This window comes from Myxine glutinosa, chromosome 9 (genome assembly GCF_964187855.1).
Source record: "Myxine glutinosa chromosome 9, kmMyxGlut1.1, whole genome shotgun sequence".
In the NCBI taxonomy this organism is placed as follows: Eukaryota; Metazoa; Chordata; class Myxini; order Myxiniformes; family Myxinidae; genus Myxine; species Myxine glutinosa.
This window is the reverse complement of record NC_136269.1, coordinates 84,740,276-84,756,136: the sequence shown is the minus strand read 5'-3', so window position 1 is coordinate 84,756,136 and position 15,861 is coordinate 84,740,276. Positions and strand designations below refer to the sequence as shown.

The 15,861-nt window shown below is 43.8% G+C and overlaps 1 protein-coding gene across 3 annotated transcripts in view; it reads left to right on the top strand.

The window, feature by feature from the left end:
• The window catches only part of ADCK5 (aarF domain containing kinase 5), an 80,124-nt gene extending 64,291 nt beyond the window's left edge, over positions 1-15,833 (top strand). For all 3 annotated transcript variants that reach the window (XM_068128909.2, XM_068128911.2, XM_068128910.2), the window contains 4 exons: positions 3,341-3,432; positions 9,407-9,665; positions 11,871-11,987; positions 14,710-15,833. In XM_068128909.2, coding sequence (XP_067985010.2) covers positions 3,341-3,432; positions 9,407-9,665; positions 11,871-11,987; positions 14,710-14,815 — 574 coding nt within the window. In that variant the 3' untranslated portion in view covers positions 14,816-15,833. The remainder of the gene's footprint in view (positions 1-3,340; positions 3,433-9,406; positions 9,666-11,870; positions 11,988-14,709) is intronic.
• Positions 15,834-15,861: the final 28 nt, after the last annotated feature.

Here is a 15,861-nt window from a genome sequence, read left to right as displayed (position 1 = left end):
AGAAGTGCACGAGGAGTTTGCAGCTGGCAAATTCACAGTTCACCAGACTGCAGGAGACTTTAATGGTGTGTGGACAGACCTTGCCCTTGAACAGACCTACAATAGGGAAGGCAAAACAAGCCTCTTTAAGGGTATAACACAGTCTGAATCAGCACGAGAAAAGTACATCAAGGCTCTACCGTTCATGACCTCTGTCTCTGAAAGTGTAAAACAGATGGCACACATGGCCTCGCCGCAATCTGACCACCACGAGAAGCTGAGGAAAGACGACATGGAAGCCGTGTTGCAGATCAAACGGACCGTGGAAGAGAAGATGCAAAACCCATTCGATCCTTCACTTGCAACAGATAAACTAATGAACATATCCACAGGTCAGATTCTTGCAGCAACTACCCTGGTAGATGCCAACCGTCTAGGCTTGGAGGCAATGGATGCTGCCACGACAACGAATGCAGACAAGATTGTCCAACCGAAGATAGAAACATTCGCCACGCATCTGAAGAAAAGTAAGAAAAAGATGGACACTGTGAAAGAAGTCATCAGAGAGGAGAGTGCAGTGACGAGGGCACTTTGTTTCGCACAGGACCTGAGTGATGAGGCACGGACTGAGGCATTTAGTTACGAATGGCTTGAGTACCCTCCCTCGTTGTTTGAGCCAGAGAAGAATGGATTTTCCATGCGCAAAGGTTGCAAATCCAACTATCTATCCACTCTACAGGCAGAGGTTGCCGAGTCATGGGAACCGTTAAAAGAGTTGCCTCCTTCTGCATCTGATGCAGTTTATGTAGTCAATGCAATGGCATTCATCCAGCGGTTCAACACACTTGGTTCGAGTACATTTGACCAACTTCAGGAAAGGTACAGGAACAAACTCTTGAACATGAAACCCAGACATTGCACTGAAGTGCATTTCGTGGGCGATCAATATGATTTTGGGTTGAAGAGTCTAAAAGGGGATGAACGCCAGAGACGGGAGTCAAATACCAACTTGCCAGAGTTTGTTCCAGCGGACATCATGAAAATCCCTGATTGGAACACATTCCTGTCAAACCCTTGTAACAAGACCAATCTGCTGTCGTATCTTGCTTCACGTTGGTCCCAGGAGTCATCCTGGCCTGATGGCTTCTGCCTGGTCCTTGGGGTCAACGCCCAGGCAACTCGTGTGACGCAGACGGAACATACCAATGTTGATGAGCTGTACTGCCCTAACCACGAGGAGGCGGACACCAGAATCTTTGCTCACATTGCTAGCTGTGACAACAGCGTAGTTGTCATTCAGGCTACAGATACAGATATCATCGTCTTGTCAATGTATCATTTCCCTCGGTTGACAAACGTTGTTGAGTTATGGGTGGAAAAGGATGATCTGTTCCTCCCCATCCATGACTTGGTGAATGAGTTGGCCAAAGCAGTTGGAAAGGACGTATTGGCACTCACAGACACACTGCTCATCTCCTACATTCTGTCAGGTTGTGATTCGGTGAGCTATCCTTTCAAACGGGGTAAGAAGAGAGCAGTGAAAGTCGCACTCCAGCATGTTCACAAACAGCCAGCGTTGTCCAATTTCATCCGACATGAATCCGGACCTTCTGCACATGATCAGGTGATAACTGAAGCACAAAGCTTCTTTTGTGATCTCTACGGCAAGCCAGGGTATTCATCCCTGGATAAGCTCCGCGCCCACTTGTTTGCATCTAGCAAACTAGATCTGCGCTCCCTTCCTCCAACAGAAGATGCTTTTCACTTCCACGTTCTCAGGAGCCTTTGTCAGATCAGCTTATACAAGCAAGCTTCACTCAGCAATCCAGTGCTTCTTCCACCTGAAGAGTATGGCAGGAGTGTGGATGGTGACAGGTTAATTCCTGTCATGAAGAGCAAGCCATCAAAGCCTGCTGCGAAGTTGAAGTACTGCAAATATGAGAAGAAACCGAACTGCTTGAAGAATTGCCCTTGTGCGAAAGCTGGAGTACCATGCATCATTGCATGTGCCTGCAATGGCGACAGAGAAAAATGTGGACGGCTTCTGACTGATGACGGTGATGATGATGAGTAAATAGAGGTAATGACACTTTTCCAGACAGTATGTGGTATGACTTGTCGTTTTAAAACATGTTGAAGAGTACCGTGCAAATAGATAGTGTGAATGCCCGATTTTGGTGATTTTTTTAAAGTTATGCAAATCTAAAGTGACATACATGCCAGTAAGTTAAGTTCAGTCGGGGCATTTCTTTCCCAAAAACATCAGAGGGGTACAAACAACATATTTTGGGTGTAAAAGTTTGGCTATATTGAGCTTGAAGTAGGAAAAATGTGATTTTATTTACTAAAGGAGCTAAACTTTTAGCTTAACCCACTTTCCGTGACCTTTTGAGCTCTGCTGACCTCATGGATGGTCCAATCACGTTGAATCATGTTTCATATAAAAGCCAACTTTATAACAAAAAGAATGAGTGGTAATTTGTTGCACTCACCCCTGTATTATGGGATATATGGTCAATTGAATTTCCCCTACCCCTAAATTTCTTGCTTTTTTACAGTTCACGCACCAAGTTAAAAAATGTCCCTACAGAATTCGCGCAATCCAAACTCCCTTGCTAAAGTCACTTTTCTGGTGGCTAACACCCCCACAGACATGATCTAGGGGTCAAACATTTTATAGCAGGGGTGTCACTTCAAAATCAAATTTTGAGGTCTCGGATCCCAGACTAACATAACCTTCGTCCACCTTCAGTGGCGAGGGTAATAATACCCCTTGTCTGTAGACTATATCAGCATCTGTAATTGTCCACGTTCTTCATTCTTGTCCGTTATCCTCTCTTTGCTTTACTTGTTCATGCCATGGATGGGTATAAGTACTGACAAACTTTGAAAGGTGTTGTAAGATCTCCCACATTTTCCTTTTTCAATCTACAAAATTAATTTTGTGATACCAGAACATGATTATTTGAAGTATATTGATGATATTTATATTCTTTATTCTAACTCTAACTTTAATACAGAATTCGTATTGTATTATCACTTGAAACGTTCTTGTGGAACTGCCAATTGTTGTGTAACAGTCTTATGGAAGTACTTGTGGAACTGCCAATTGTTGTGTAACAGTCTTATGGAAGTACTTGTGGAACTACCAAGTGCCATTGCTAATTAGAATATATCGTAGTTGTTATCAAATGGAAAATGGACTAATATAAGCTGCGAGTGCAGTCACGTCGATACGTTTGTTTGAAGTCGGGTTACAAGGTGGGATTTTTCAATTTTTTTGTGACTTCATGAATTTGAAGTCTGATTGTGTGGAATTTCCCCACAGTGTGTACTTGTTGCTGTGTGTTCTAACCTGCAGGGATCGGCTCTCACTGTGCCAGCTGTGGCATGCGATTGTGCTTCGTAACTACTCCGAAATGAGGAAGCACTCTCTGAACCTTGGCGTTAATGGTGATGTGGGGACCACGTGTACATCGTGTGCTGATCTCTGTGCTCCTTCTCTATGTTTTGCCTCTTTAAATTCACGTGCTCCTAACTTTTTTGTGCGTCACTCCTCTACCAATCCCCCATCCCTATAATTATATATGAAAGCGATAAGTAATAGTAATTTTAAAACAACATCAATGTTCGCAGACTGCATATGCATGTGCTTGATCATCTCTTAATAGGGTTAGAAAGAGTTGTCATTGTGTTGCTGAATATGTTGGGGTGGACATACAATTCCAATCTGTGCGGATTAGATGGGCAGAATGGCCTTTTCCCAAATATGCTTATCCTTGTATTGAAGGAGTCCGGGCTCCAGCATGATACGGACAAAAGGATGGCAAGGCACAAACTCGTCCGAGAAGATATTTATTCGTAAAATCAACTCGGGAACACTGTCACACTCGTTTATCGGGCTGCATTATAAAGCACAATCGGTGCTTTCGGTTTCGGTTCGGTATCGGTTTCGGTTTCTGGTTGTGCTTTATAAGGCAGCCCGATAAACGGGCTTTTGGAGTGTTCCCGAGTTGGTTTTACGAATAAATATCTTCTCGGACGAGTTTGTGCCTTGCCATCCTTTTGTCCGTATCATGCTGGAGCCCGGACTCCTTCGCTGGTGACCCCGACGTGATCCCCGCCGGTGACGTCACCGGCTGGAGCAAGGAGATTCTGATGCTGGTCTTGCTTGGGGGACCCATGGGTCGCTACAGTATGAACTTTCTGCTGGATATCAGTTCTTTCTTTATTTTTCCAAATTGATATTTTTATTGCTAAGTGCAAAAATATTGTTCATGTTAACATAAATATTTTCTCATGATCCAGTACTACTCAAAAACTGGATTATTTGCTGCCCTAATCTTAAACTTATATAGTACGATTAATTGCTTTAATTGGACAAAAATGATATGCACAGATTGATAACCTGTACTACTTTATAACATTGAATTCTTCATTGAGCTCAATTATTGGCATGCTCACTAATCGATGGAGTCAGACGTGATCAAAAACTGTATGACTGGTGCATCTCGAGCAGATGCCACCATTTATTTATTTTTGAGCATGCCATGGCTTGGTGTTCTGATCGACCTCGACAGGTTTGGACTCCCGCACGTTATTTTCCCGGGTGCCGCACAAATGGCTGCACCGATCGGCTGCACCAATCGCTGCTTGGCTGCACCGATCGCTGCACGGCTGCACCGATCGGACTCGGTGACCTCGGACAAAGACCTTTGATAAGGACATGGGTTGAATCCTTGTTTGAGAGAATGCCAACCCTGCCATCACGGTCGTCTCTCCAACTCACAATCCCACGAGATATGTGGAAAGAACGACCCAAAACCGATTATCTTCTTGATTCGTATGTAAACATCATTAAAAGTAAATAATGACCTTTGCCAAAGTTCAAACGACAATCTCTACATGAGAGAATTCCTCCTCCCCTCCCTCAACCTCCTCCTCCCCTACCCCCTCCCCTCACCCCTCATTCCCCCTCCCTCCTCCCCCTCCCCTCCCCTTCCCCCCTCCCTCTTCCTCCTTCCCTTTCCTCCCCCCCCCTTAAGCCCCCCCTTACCCTCCCTCCCCCGCCCGGAAACGCCAGGTACTTCTGCTAGTTTCGTATAAATGTGCACAAACATGGTCGACAAATATCCTAATCTATATTATATAAGAGAGCCTGGTGTTGGCTTAGCGGTTAGGGTGGAGGGCTTGGGATCCTAGGATACTGGGTTTGAATACCGGTCGATCGCTAAATTAACACCAGGGGAGTTGACTCCGCCTGTCATTCTTCCGTGGTCGGCAAATTGAGTACCAGCTTGCTGGGATGAATGATCCCGGTGTGTACCCCGGTTTAGAATAGGTACACCGTATCCCTGCGCATCGTAAGAGGCGACCAAGGGTTGGCATCAGGAAGGGCATCCGGCCATAAAAACATTGCCTCAAACAGGGAACCATGATTGTCATGGGGCCCGCAAGGCTAACCCCCTGCTCTAGCGGGGAAAATGGCCTTAAAACGATCATTCATTCATTCATTTTTCATCCTTCATAGAGGTTTCTCACTGATGTAGATGTCTCACTCATTCCCCTTTCATCCGCAGCTCAATGGAATACTGCCATCTGCTTGGAAATCAGACAACATCACCGCTTTGCACAAAAAAGGTGCAAAAACAGATCCCAGCAACTACAGACCAATCAGCCTTCTCCCAATTATCAGCAAAGTCATGGAATCCATCATTGCTTCAGATATTAAATCTTTGCTCTTCTCCAATGGCTTGATCTCTGATCATCAATTTGGTTTCAGACCTGGTCACTCTACTCTGGACATGCTGCTTCTGCTTTCTCAACAATGGATGGAGGTCCTCAACGCTAAACAGGAAATTAGAGCTGTCTCCCTTGACATTTCACGTGCCTTCGATACGGTCTGGCACCCTGCTCTGCTCTCCAAACTCTCCTCCTTTGGTATCCATGGAAATCTCCACGCTTGGCTGGCGGACTTCCTCTCTGGTCGTAGTCAACGTGTGGCCCTGAATGGGTTTCTCTCATCTCCTCTTCCTGTTCAGCCTGGAGTTCCCCAAGGTAGTGTTCTGGGCCCTGTGCTTTTTCTGGTCTTCATCAATGATCTCTCTGACTCTCTTGAAAATCCTCTCTATCTCTTTGCTGACGACTCTACTCTCTGTCGCTCCATTCCTCATCCCTCAGATCGGCAGTCTGCAGCCTCCTCACTCTCTGCAGACCTGGACAAAATCACAGACTGGTCAAACAAGTGGAACATGTCTTTCAATCCTGACAAATCTCACACTCTTACAATGTCTCTCCGAAAGGACCGACTGGACAACCCTCCCATCTACTTTCTCAACAATCCTCTCCAAGAAGTTCTGTCGCTCAAGCTTTTGGGTCTCACTATCTGCCATGATCTTTCTTGGGAAAACCACATTTCCAAGCTGGCCTCCAAAGCCAGTCGCCGACTGGGCATCCTCCGTCGTGCGAAGCCCTTCCTTGGCACGCCTGAGCTCCTCACCACATACAAGGCTTTCATCCGCAGCTCAATGGAATACTGTTCCCCCCTCTGGGCTGGTGCTCCTGCCTCACACCTTGCTCGGCTTCACACTGTTGAGGCCAAAGCTTTCAGAATCATTGGAATCTCCTGCGATGTAGTCAACGCCGAGGGCCTTTCACTCACTCACCGCAGGCAGGTTGGTGGTCTTTCTGTCTTCTACCGACTCCTCTCCGGCCTAGCTCCCCCAGCTCTCTCTGTGCTCTGTCCCCCCAATATTCCTTCAGGTCGCACAAGATCTGCCTGCAACCCTCTTCTGGTTAAACTGCCAAAGTCTAGGCTCTCTGCTCACCTTCACTCTTTCATTCCCCTTTTCTCCCGCCTCTGGAACAAACTCCCCCACTCCCTTCAATCCCACTCCTCCCTCCAGGTCTTTAAAACAGCTGTTCACCACCATCTCTTATCTTCCCCCATCGAAAACCTTGATCTTTTCTACCCCCGGGATTTCACCCCAGAGTCCTTGCAGTGTTCATATGTTTTAATCCTCTCCCACCTCCCCCCAAGTCCTCCCGATGTCCCTGCTCTCAAATGTTGTGTTTGTGTCCTTCCCCCTCTCTTTTGTGTCCTTCCCCCTCTCTCCCCATCTTGTCTACCGCTCCCCTTGTTTTTTGTGTTTTGTGTGTCGGTTTGTCTTTTTGTGTGATTAATGTTAGCTCTTTCACGAGCCTCGATCTTGTATACAAAAAAAAAAAAAAAAAAAAATGTAAGCTGGTGATGTCACCACCTGTTGGTCCGCCATTTTGGAGGTCATGCAAATTGTAAACAATCTGGATTACCTGAATCATTCCAAATGTCTGGAGAAATATCTGCAACTGAAAGTGGCTCGAGCATATCTAATGTTTGTCATTTAGATAAGAAGAGCAGGCACCACTCGGTAGAGCGCATACCTCCGCCAGGCTGAACTGTTTACATTTTGTATTCCACTGATAGGCCGCATCTGGATCCAGACCTGAAACAAAATCGAATCGGCTTGTTCTTGTCACCTATTTAACTCATCCACCTAGTTTTGTCATAACTCTTCCCCAACTTTTAGAAATACCATGCTATATTGCTATAAATCGTTTTCAGCTCACCTGGAACGAAGTTCAGGGGAGCTTATGCGATGGCGCGTCGTCCGTCCGTCAGTCCGTAAACACTTGAAACTTCTTCTCCAAAACCGCTGATGGGTTTGCGACCAAATTTGGCACAAATTCTATTTGTTGTGTTGTGACTAAAGTTTGTTCACGGGATAAATATAAAAATCGGAGTCTAAGGGGGTCTACCGGGGGTCATAGTGGATCCAGGTTTGACCCCCCCAAAATAGGAATTTGCTTTCTTCTCTAAAACTACACACACGATTTCGATGAAACTTCACCCCAACCTTCCCCACCTGTGATGTACCAGAGTTTGTTCACGGCATTAAAAAAAATCTACCCCAGAGGAGGACTACGAGGAGTATGATTCTACATGCTGCCCTGTCTTCTAGAAAACATTGAAATTGGTTTGAAATAGCTTTAGTAAGTGCAGTATACTGTTTATTATACCAGGTGATGGCCAGGGGTATTGCCCCTATGTTTGGTCCTATCTCTCAATAGTGAAGAATCACTTAAAAAATATAGTACCCTCGGACCCCATTATTCATCAAGGGTCCTTGAGTCGCGAAAATCCACGAATCGAAATGACCAAACTGCGAATGACGAGGCAAAATCCGCGAATGGTGTGGAAAATCCAGAGAATGTCGACGATAATCCGCAAAGGTCAATGAAAGTCCTGGAAATGGTGAGGCAAATCCCATGAATGTTGATAATCGGCGAAGGTCGATGAAAATCCCGTGAATGTATGCCGTGGCATTGTTTCAATGCCCCTGAAAAACCGCGAATTCGCGGAACGCAGCTGCGAATAGGGGAAAAAACCCGCAATTTGGCGGAACGCGGCCGCAATTAGAAAAAAAAAACACATTTGTGGGACACTTTACTGCAAATAGAGAAACAGGTCGCATTTTATCAACCGCAAATAGCGGGTCCAACAGTATCTGTATCTTCACCAAAATCTAATCATTTTGTCCTTGTCACACACCCAACGTGTCCACCAAGTTTCATCTGAATCTGTCTGCAACCTTTTGAGACATCATGCTATATATCGTTTTTGGGCCGATCTCCTAATGATGAAGAGTCACTAAAAATTCTAGTAGCCAGATCTGGATCGTCACCAAAATATAATGCTTTTGTCCTTGTCACATATCCAACCTCTCCACGAAATTTTGTCTGAATCCGTCCACAACTTGTTTGTCAACAATTTAGGTAATGGTCGTTTGATTGTGTACTGATACTCTGGCCACGTTTCCTGCATCGTGTTAGTTGTAAAATCAGCATGACCTGCATGAGGTGGAAATATTTGGATGTGGATTTCATACAGATGTGATGGTCCAAATGGCCTTTCCTTCTTTGTTACCTTGTAATTGGATTTGGGCTTCAGATAATATAGCTGTTAATCTCGAAATATGATTAATTTGTGACAAACCATTTTTTCCCTTTGTCTTATTTCCAAACACTAAGTTTCCATCACAAAACTTTGAAAAAACTAGTAATGTTTCAGTGGATTAGATGAATAACCATGACGGTGCCAATCCATTGTTCTCGCCAATGTATGGAAGTGCATTGCAGTTTGGGAATATAATTCCCAAAAAGAAATCGCAAAATGCAGGAATATGTAATTCAACATTATGCTGCATTGAATGCCATGTAATCACATGACTTGTTATCTGACACTTGGTTTGCATGACAATCAAATACTTTGGCAGGTTCTTGTGTATGTGCTTTTAAAATTTATTTTACATAAAGCATTCAAACTCATCTTATTTTTGGTATCTTTATGGATGCTCTGTCAATCCGCATTGCTCTGTGCCCTTTGTAGATTACTTTTTGTTCAGTGAGATCCTGATGCAACGACCACTGACCATGGGGCTGAGTGCGCTGCAACTGGCACGAGCACTCACGTGGAAAGAGAGGGCCTACATGCAAGAAATGGCGACTAACCATTTTGACAGGATAATGAAAGTTCTGAAAGAGCTTCCCCGGCCCATGCTGCTTGTCTTCCGAAACATCAACACCGTCCGTGGCATCAACATTGCCCTGGGATCCCCTGTGGACCGCTATACCCTCATGGCTTACTGGTAACCCTGATCATGCATTTCATTTGCTTTTGCATTTTAGTCTTGCACCTTAAAAAAAGAAAAATCAATAATTTGCATCGAAAAATAATACCGGCTTACTTTTTCTCTTTCTGTTCTAATGATTTTTTTAAACAACAACAATTTAACAATGTACCTGATGAATGGTCGTCTAACGAGATTGTGGCGTAATGGTTCCAGCTTCCGCTCCGAGTCTGGGAGGTCAGCGATTCAAACCGCCGCCAGGTCATACCAAAGACTTTTTAAATGTTACATGCTGCTTCCTTGCTTGACGTTCAGCAATTAAATGGATTAAAAAGAGCATGGCAAAATAACCTTAGGTTGGCATTCATGGGGAGGAGGAAATTCCTGAATGTGGTGAGAAAGTTGGTGCCATTGTTGTGGTTGCGCTGATACCCAGAGTGCTCCAGGAAGTGACGGCGTTTCCCCAAAAGCTCAGCGGTTATGTTTGTCTCTTTGTGTGTGTGTGTGTGTGTGTGTGTGTGTGTGTGTGTGTGTGTGTGTGTGTGTGTGTGTGTGTGTGTGTGTGTGTGTGTGTGTGTGTGTGTGTGTGTGTGTGTGTGTGTGCGCGCGTGCGCGCAGGCGCACGCATCAGCCCCGCTACAAGCCTTAGACCTTCTTCTCCGTCCCTTTTACAAGGGGTGAGTTCCAATGGTACCAACTCTAAATACAGTAATACCCCGGCCTACGTCATTAATTGGTTCCATAAGCCGTGACGTAACTCGGTTTTTGACGTAAACCGGGCGAAATGTCTTAAAAATGCCTTTAAATGAAGACAAACACCGTAATTCGGAAAACTAGAGTAAATAACTGGAGGAGGCTGCGGCTTCGCCCTGAATCTTTGCCGCTCCCCGTCGGGAGTCCCTCCGTTGTTTTCTATCGGTCGGGTCTTCTCTTCGAACGGGGTGACCGGCACGGACGTGTCGACCGTGAGCTGGCTTGTGTGCCGAGTGGCTCCGCGGCCCGCTTCACCACGACGCGCTTTACCCAACGTGTCCAAGCAGTTTCACCAGTGGTCGTGTCGTCTGTGACGAACGAACGAGCTCAGGGTTCCGTGAACCCGGCCGCTCCGGGGATCGACGCTCGCCTCCGAGTTGTAGGCGTGCCCCGTCTTTCCTCGAGCGGCTGAAGTTGCTTGCTTCTTTATTTTTGGACGATGCGATATAAGCAGAAACGACGACGTACAGGCAGGCATTTGCAAATCCATGCACATGTGCACATGCACACGTCGATCGGTTCTTTACAAGGATATGCATCAACAACAACTTGCTACTCCCTGCACCACAGATGTCAATTTCCAAACAATTTACCTACTCCCTCTACCTAACTTTAAACTACCCTCCCCAGGTATTTGTGAAGGGGTCCATCCTCCCCCATCCACTCCTTCACACCATGCACTCCACACCACTCAATCCACACTACTCACTCCACACACCATTCATTCCCACACACCAAGTATTCTCTCCATTTATCCACTTGCACCCCATGCAAGTCAATCACTCAATACCATTACACATGTCCTCAATACACCACTCATACACTTTCTCCGGTCATCCCAGACCATTGCCTCATTTCACCAAGTTCAACGATAACCAGATTCTCACACACACAACCATTCTCGACCAATGCCTCATTTGCGCAAATTCATCCACAAACAATTTCATTCAATTCCTCATTTGCACCTAAAGCTCATCCTCATACTCACACACATGATACACCAAGATACACCAAGAGCGGCTTCAGCTTGAAGTCGCCGGTGCAATTACCCCCCAAGCATTAGCGTTAGCCGCTCCTTCGCGACTTTGTAGCCTGGCATGGTCTTCTCCTCCTTCGAGATAAAGGAGATGATGATGTAGGAGTGACGTAAAGTCGCACATAATGATGTTCGCTGAACTGAAATTTACTCTAGAAGAGTGGCGTAAAGTCGGATTTGACGTAGGTCGAAATGGCGTAAAACGGGGTATGACTGTATATATATATAGATATATATATATATATAAAGTCGATTGCAACTGTGCATTTCATCATGTCACATGATTCAAAACGAAATGTTTTGTTTATTATTTTGATTCTTTCGTTTGGGCAGTTCAACTTGTGCAACTAGAAACAGTAAATATTTTTGGGAATAATTGATGTTTGGCTGTTCATGAAGATGGGCAATCTATTTGTTTTTATTTAACTTTACAGCGCTCTGAACGGCCATGCATGTTTGAAATCCTGCAACAAGCCGTTGACATTACGGGAGCATCTCACTTCCTACATTGTCAATGCATGGAAAAAACTCAAGTTTGAGCTTCTACTCAGGTAGGTTTTGTTCCTCGGTAGTTATTTTCAATATTTGATTAATTTAAAGGGCAGTTAGTACACTTTTCTTCTGTTTATGCAAATCGATAAGTGTATGTACAGGGTGTTTCAAAAGAAGCAGTGCAGTAGAAATTTTACCCCACTAGTGCAAAAAGACATCTTTCAGAGAAAAGTACATATTTATTGTCAAATACAACAAAGACAAATCAGGGGCAACAGAAGATTTGATTTTGAAAATTATTGAACATTTGCAGCAAATTTATAGCAATTGCTGGAAAATGTGACCCATTCATTTGATGGCAAAGTTTGATGTGTCTACCCATGTTTTGAAACACTCGTGACAGCTCTTCGGCCTGGATGCGATGGATAGCCACTGAAATCTTCACCTTCAGCTTTTCCATCTTATGGGGATTGTTGGCAGAGACCGTGTTTTTGAGCTTTTCCCACAGATAAAAGTTTGGAGAGGTTGAGTTAAACCACGAGACATCATGCGATCTTCAAAAGCTGTACCGACTGCATGCATGTTTGCATGTGCTGTGTGTGCAGTCGCACCGTCCTGCTGGAACCATCGATCTCATTTCTTCCCTTCAGTTAGTTCATTGAAAAACTGCTGGAGAATATAATTTATGTACCGTTCGAAATTTTAAGATTAACAAACACATGAGACATACATTTTTCGTTCAGTGCACTGCTAATTTTGAAACAACCTGTGTTATGAAACCATTAAATTGAATGCAGGCAATAGCATGAGTAACGAAGCTATGATCAGTTTTATTTTTCTCGCTTTTTCGACCAACTTTCGATGCAATTGTCACTTTTTTGCTCACTAGCTGAAGTGACATGATTTCTATAAATCACTCTATTGTTAACTAGCTACTTGCATGTACTTGCATGAATCGGCTTGGTTTTTTCTCCCCTAAAATTCTCACTCATCTCATTCCTTTCTGCTGTTTTCTTGATTTTTTATTTTTTCCTTCAAGGTTTAAGATGCTCATGGAAGAGCAAGGTGACAGTGGAGGATCTGAAATGACAGTAGAGCAGCGGGGCAGCTATTGGACACAATAAGTAATTGGGAGTGTATGAACAGGAAAAGAGAGAGGGCTGGGAAGGAAACACTGCAACTTGCAAGCAAGAGGAAGCTTAAGGGGGTTAATAAAGATTGTGGGCAAAGATGGGGGTGACATGAGATGATGGTGGACCACCTGCTTGCGGTCTTTGAGGGAAGAGTGGGATAGCATGACCTGGAAGGCGGTTCCACATATGGGCGAAGCGAAGAATAAAAGAGTGGAGGCGTGCATGCAATCAACCTGGATTTTTAAAAGAAGTTTAAGCAGGTGTGAGCAGGTGTGAGAAGTTTAAGCAGGTCAGATGTCTGAGAGAGAGCAAAGCTAAACTAGAGTAGAGGCGGTTGAAATGAAGGAGAGGCCACTGACCTGCCTGCAACGTTAAAGCAGCAGACCATGTGCTTCAGCGTCATCATGGGAAACTCCGATAATGGTGAGAAGTTTTGATTCCACAGATTCCAGGAGTGAGAAATGTGATTCTGGGGTGCCAGTTCATCGATGAGAGCAATACTCCATTAAACTATGGACAAAAGCCTTAAAGACTGTGGTTCAGATTTTTTTTTTCAAAGAAGGACTTGGATCAACAGAAAATACGTAGTCTGTGGCTGTCTTTGAATGTCAGCTTTGCTATAATGGTAGCCCCGGAGATGTCATGGCTGACGGTGAGGCCTCGAGGTTTAAGACGCAACATTTTTCTGTGATTATTTTTTTTATGCTTCGCTGATAAAGGCATTATGTTTTTGGGTCTTCCAAACATAAAACCTCATCGATGTTTCAATAACCATCATTGATCACTTCAATCCAGATTACTCAGAGTGGCATACATGTGGGAACGATAGCTTGGACACAGAGATTGTACACATTCACAGATTGTCTTTCCGTAATCAATGATTGGAGGGATGGATGGATGGAAGAGGAGGAGGAGGGATGGATGAGCAGGAGGAGGGATGGATGAATGGAAGTAGGGATGCATAATCTCGAAAGAGGGATGGATCTCTCAAAGGAATAATTTTGTTGGCTGCCGAATCTAGTGTAAGATGATGTGGATCAACCTATGATGAGGAGCAATCTGCTGAATCCTTTCCAACAATTGTCAGTGGTCCTTTGATTCTATGCAAGTGTATCATTTCAATTGGATGTTGGAGATACGTGCAGTGTTTCACAGGCTAATCGGCTGTTTAGATGCCACAACTAAACAGCTGTTTATCCCCCTTCGTAAATTGCTGTTTAGACGTGTGTTTTGCTGTGCGCATACAATGATGTTTTTGGCAGCGTTTAAGAGTTAGGCGTGTGTTAACAAGGGGCTCGTTAAACGATTTTCGTAAATTTGGCCCTTCTTGTTTTCATGGAAACAGAGTAATTAGGCAGCACCACTGAAAGTTGCTCAGGAGCCATCAGGTTGTTTCCTGTTACCTGGTTAGAATTTTGACCCCCCCCCCCCCTCCCCCCTCTCTTAACCACCATTCCCTGGATGGAGTGTGTTCCAAGATCCCTCTACCCATTCCTTGCATGGTTAGTAAATAATTGCCTTTGTTGAAAAAATAATTGCAAAATATTTAATACAATCAAAATATGGGGTGGGGTGGGGACTGTAACAAAGAGATAATGTAATTTGTCCAGTGTATTTTTATTTTACACTTGCCGTATTTCACTGGCAGGTCTCAAAGCTGGACTATGTGGTTGACAAGCAAAATTATGCTTGTACTTCTTGGCCTTGGCTTTATACCAGAAGGGACCTCATTCGGTGAGTATCTGGAGTTGTGATCTCATTGAAGAGTCCATGTAAGTGGAAGTGGGACGTGTTCTTTGATGCCTCTGGGGTAGAAGGACAAACCCATCCGCACTTGGAACCTAATGAACAAAAGCTGGTTTAAACGTCACAATGTTTGATATGGAATAGCACATCGACTTGAAAGTTACAGATGCCTTCTCATTACATCATAATGAAAGTTTTAGACTTGTAATTATAAAGACATTGCCTGTAAAACACTAAGGTGATCAGAAACCATCTATCTACTACATACTTGAAGATAATATTTTTAACCTTCGCTCATCCCAATGCAATCGCCTACCAAATTTCTTTTCTTTTCTTCTTCCTCTTTTTTATTCTTCTATACAAGATTTTGTATTTTATAAAAAAAATAATTCCAAGAGTAGGATTTCCCAAACTCTTGTATCTTCTATTTTATTCCTTATTTTCCTCCTTTTCTCATTTTTTTTGCCTTAATCTCCCCCTCCCAGCACCATCTACCCCTCGCCCCCCCCCCCCTCCCAATTCTCACTCATTTATTCACATATGTAACATGTACATATGTAGATGATTCAGTATTTTCAACAGTTGTTTTTGTTTCATATTCTCCATCAATTGTGTATTTTGTATTCAAAAACAAATAAAATTGAGGAGCACATTTTTCTTTTCTAGATACCATTTTCACCTGAGTTTGTGGTGTAATTAAATTATGATTATCTATTTGTCGTACATGCAGAATCTTCATTAGTTGAATTGTCAACCATTGCTTTTGCACATTTTGTAATGACGATGGTTGAGGTGATGTCAGGATCAGGAAAAGTATTGGAACTATTTAAACCTGCTTTTTTTTTTTTTTTATCTCACAAACTCTCATAGAGTTTAGTATTAACATTTTGTTGGTACAGTATCTACGTTATGTACGTTTTGTTGGAATTTTTCTTTTTGAGGTCGATATGACTTTTATCTGGAAATGGCTTTATTTTCGCATCTTGTCGTGTCTTAGTTGAAGAAATAAAAATGACTGATGTACAAGATTGCCCAATCTGACATGTTATCCACA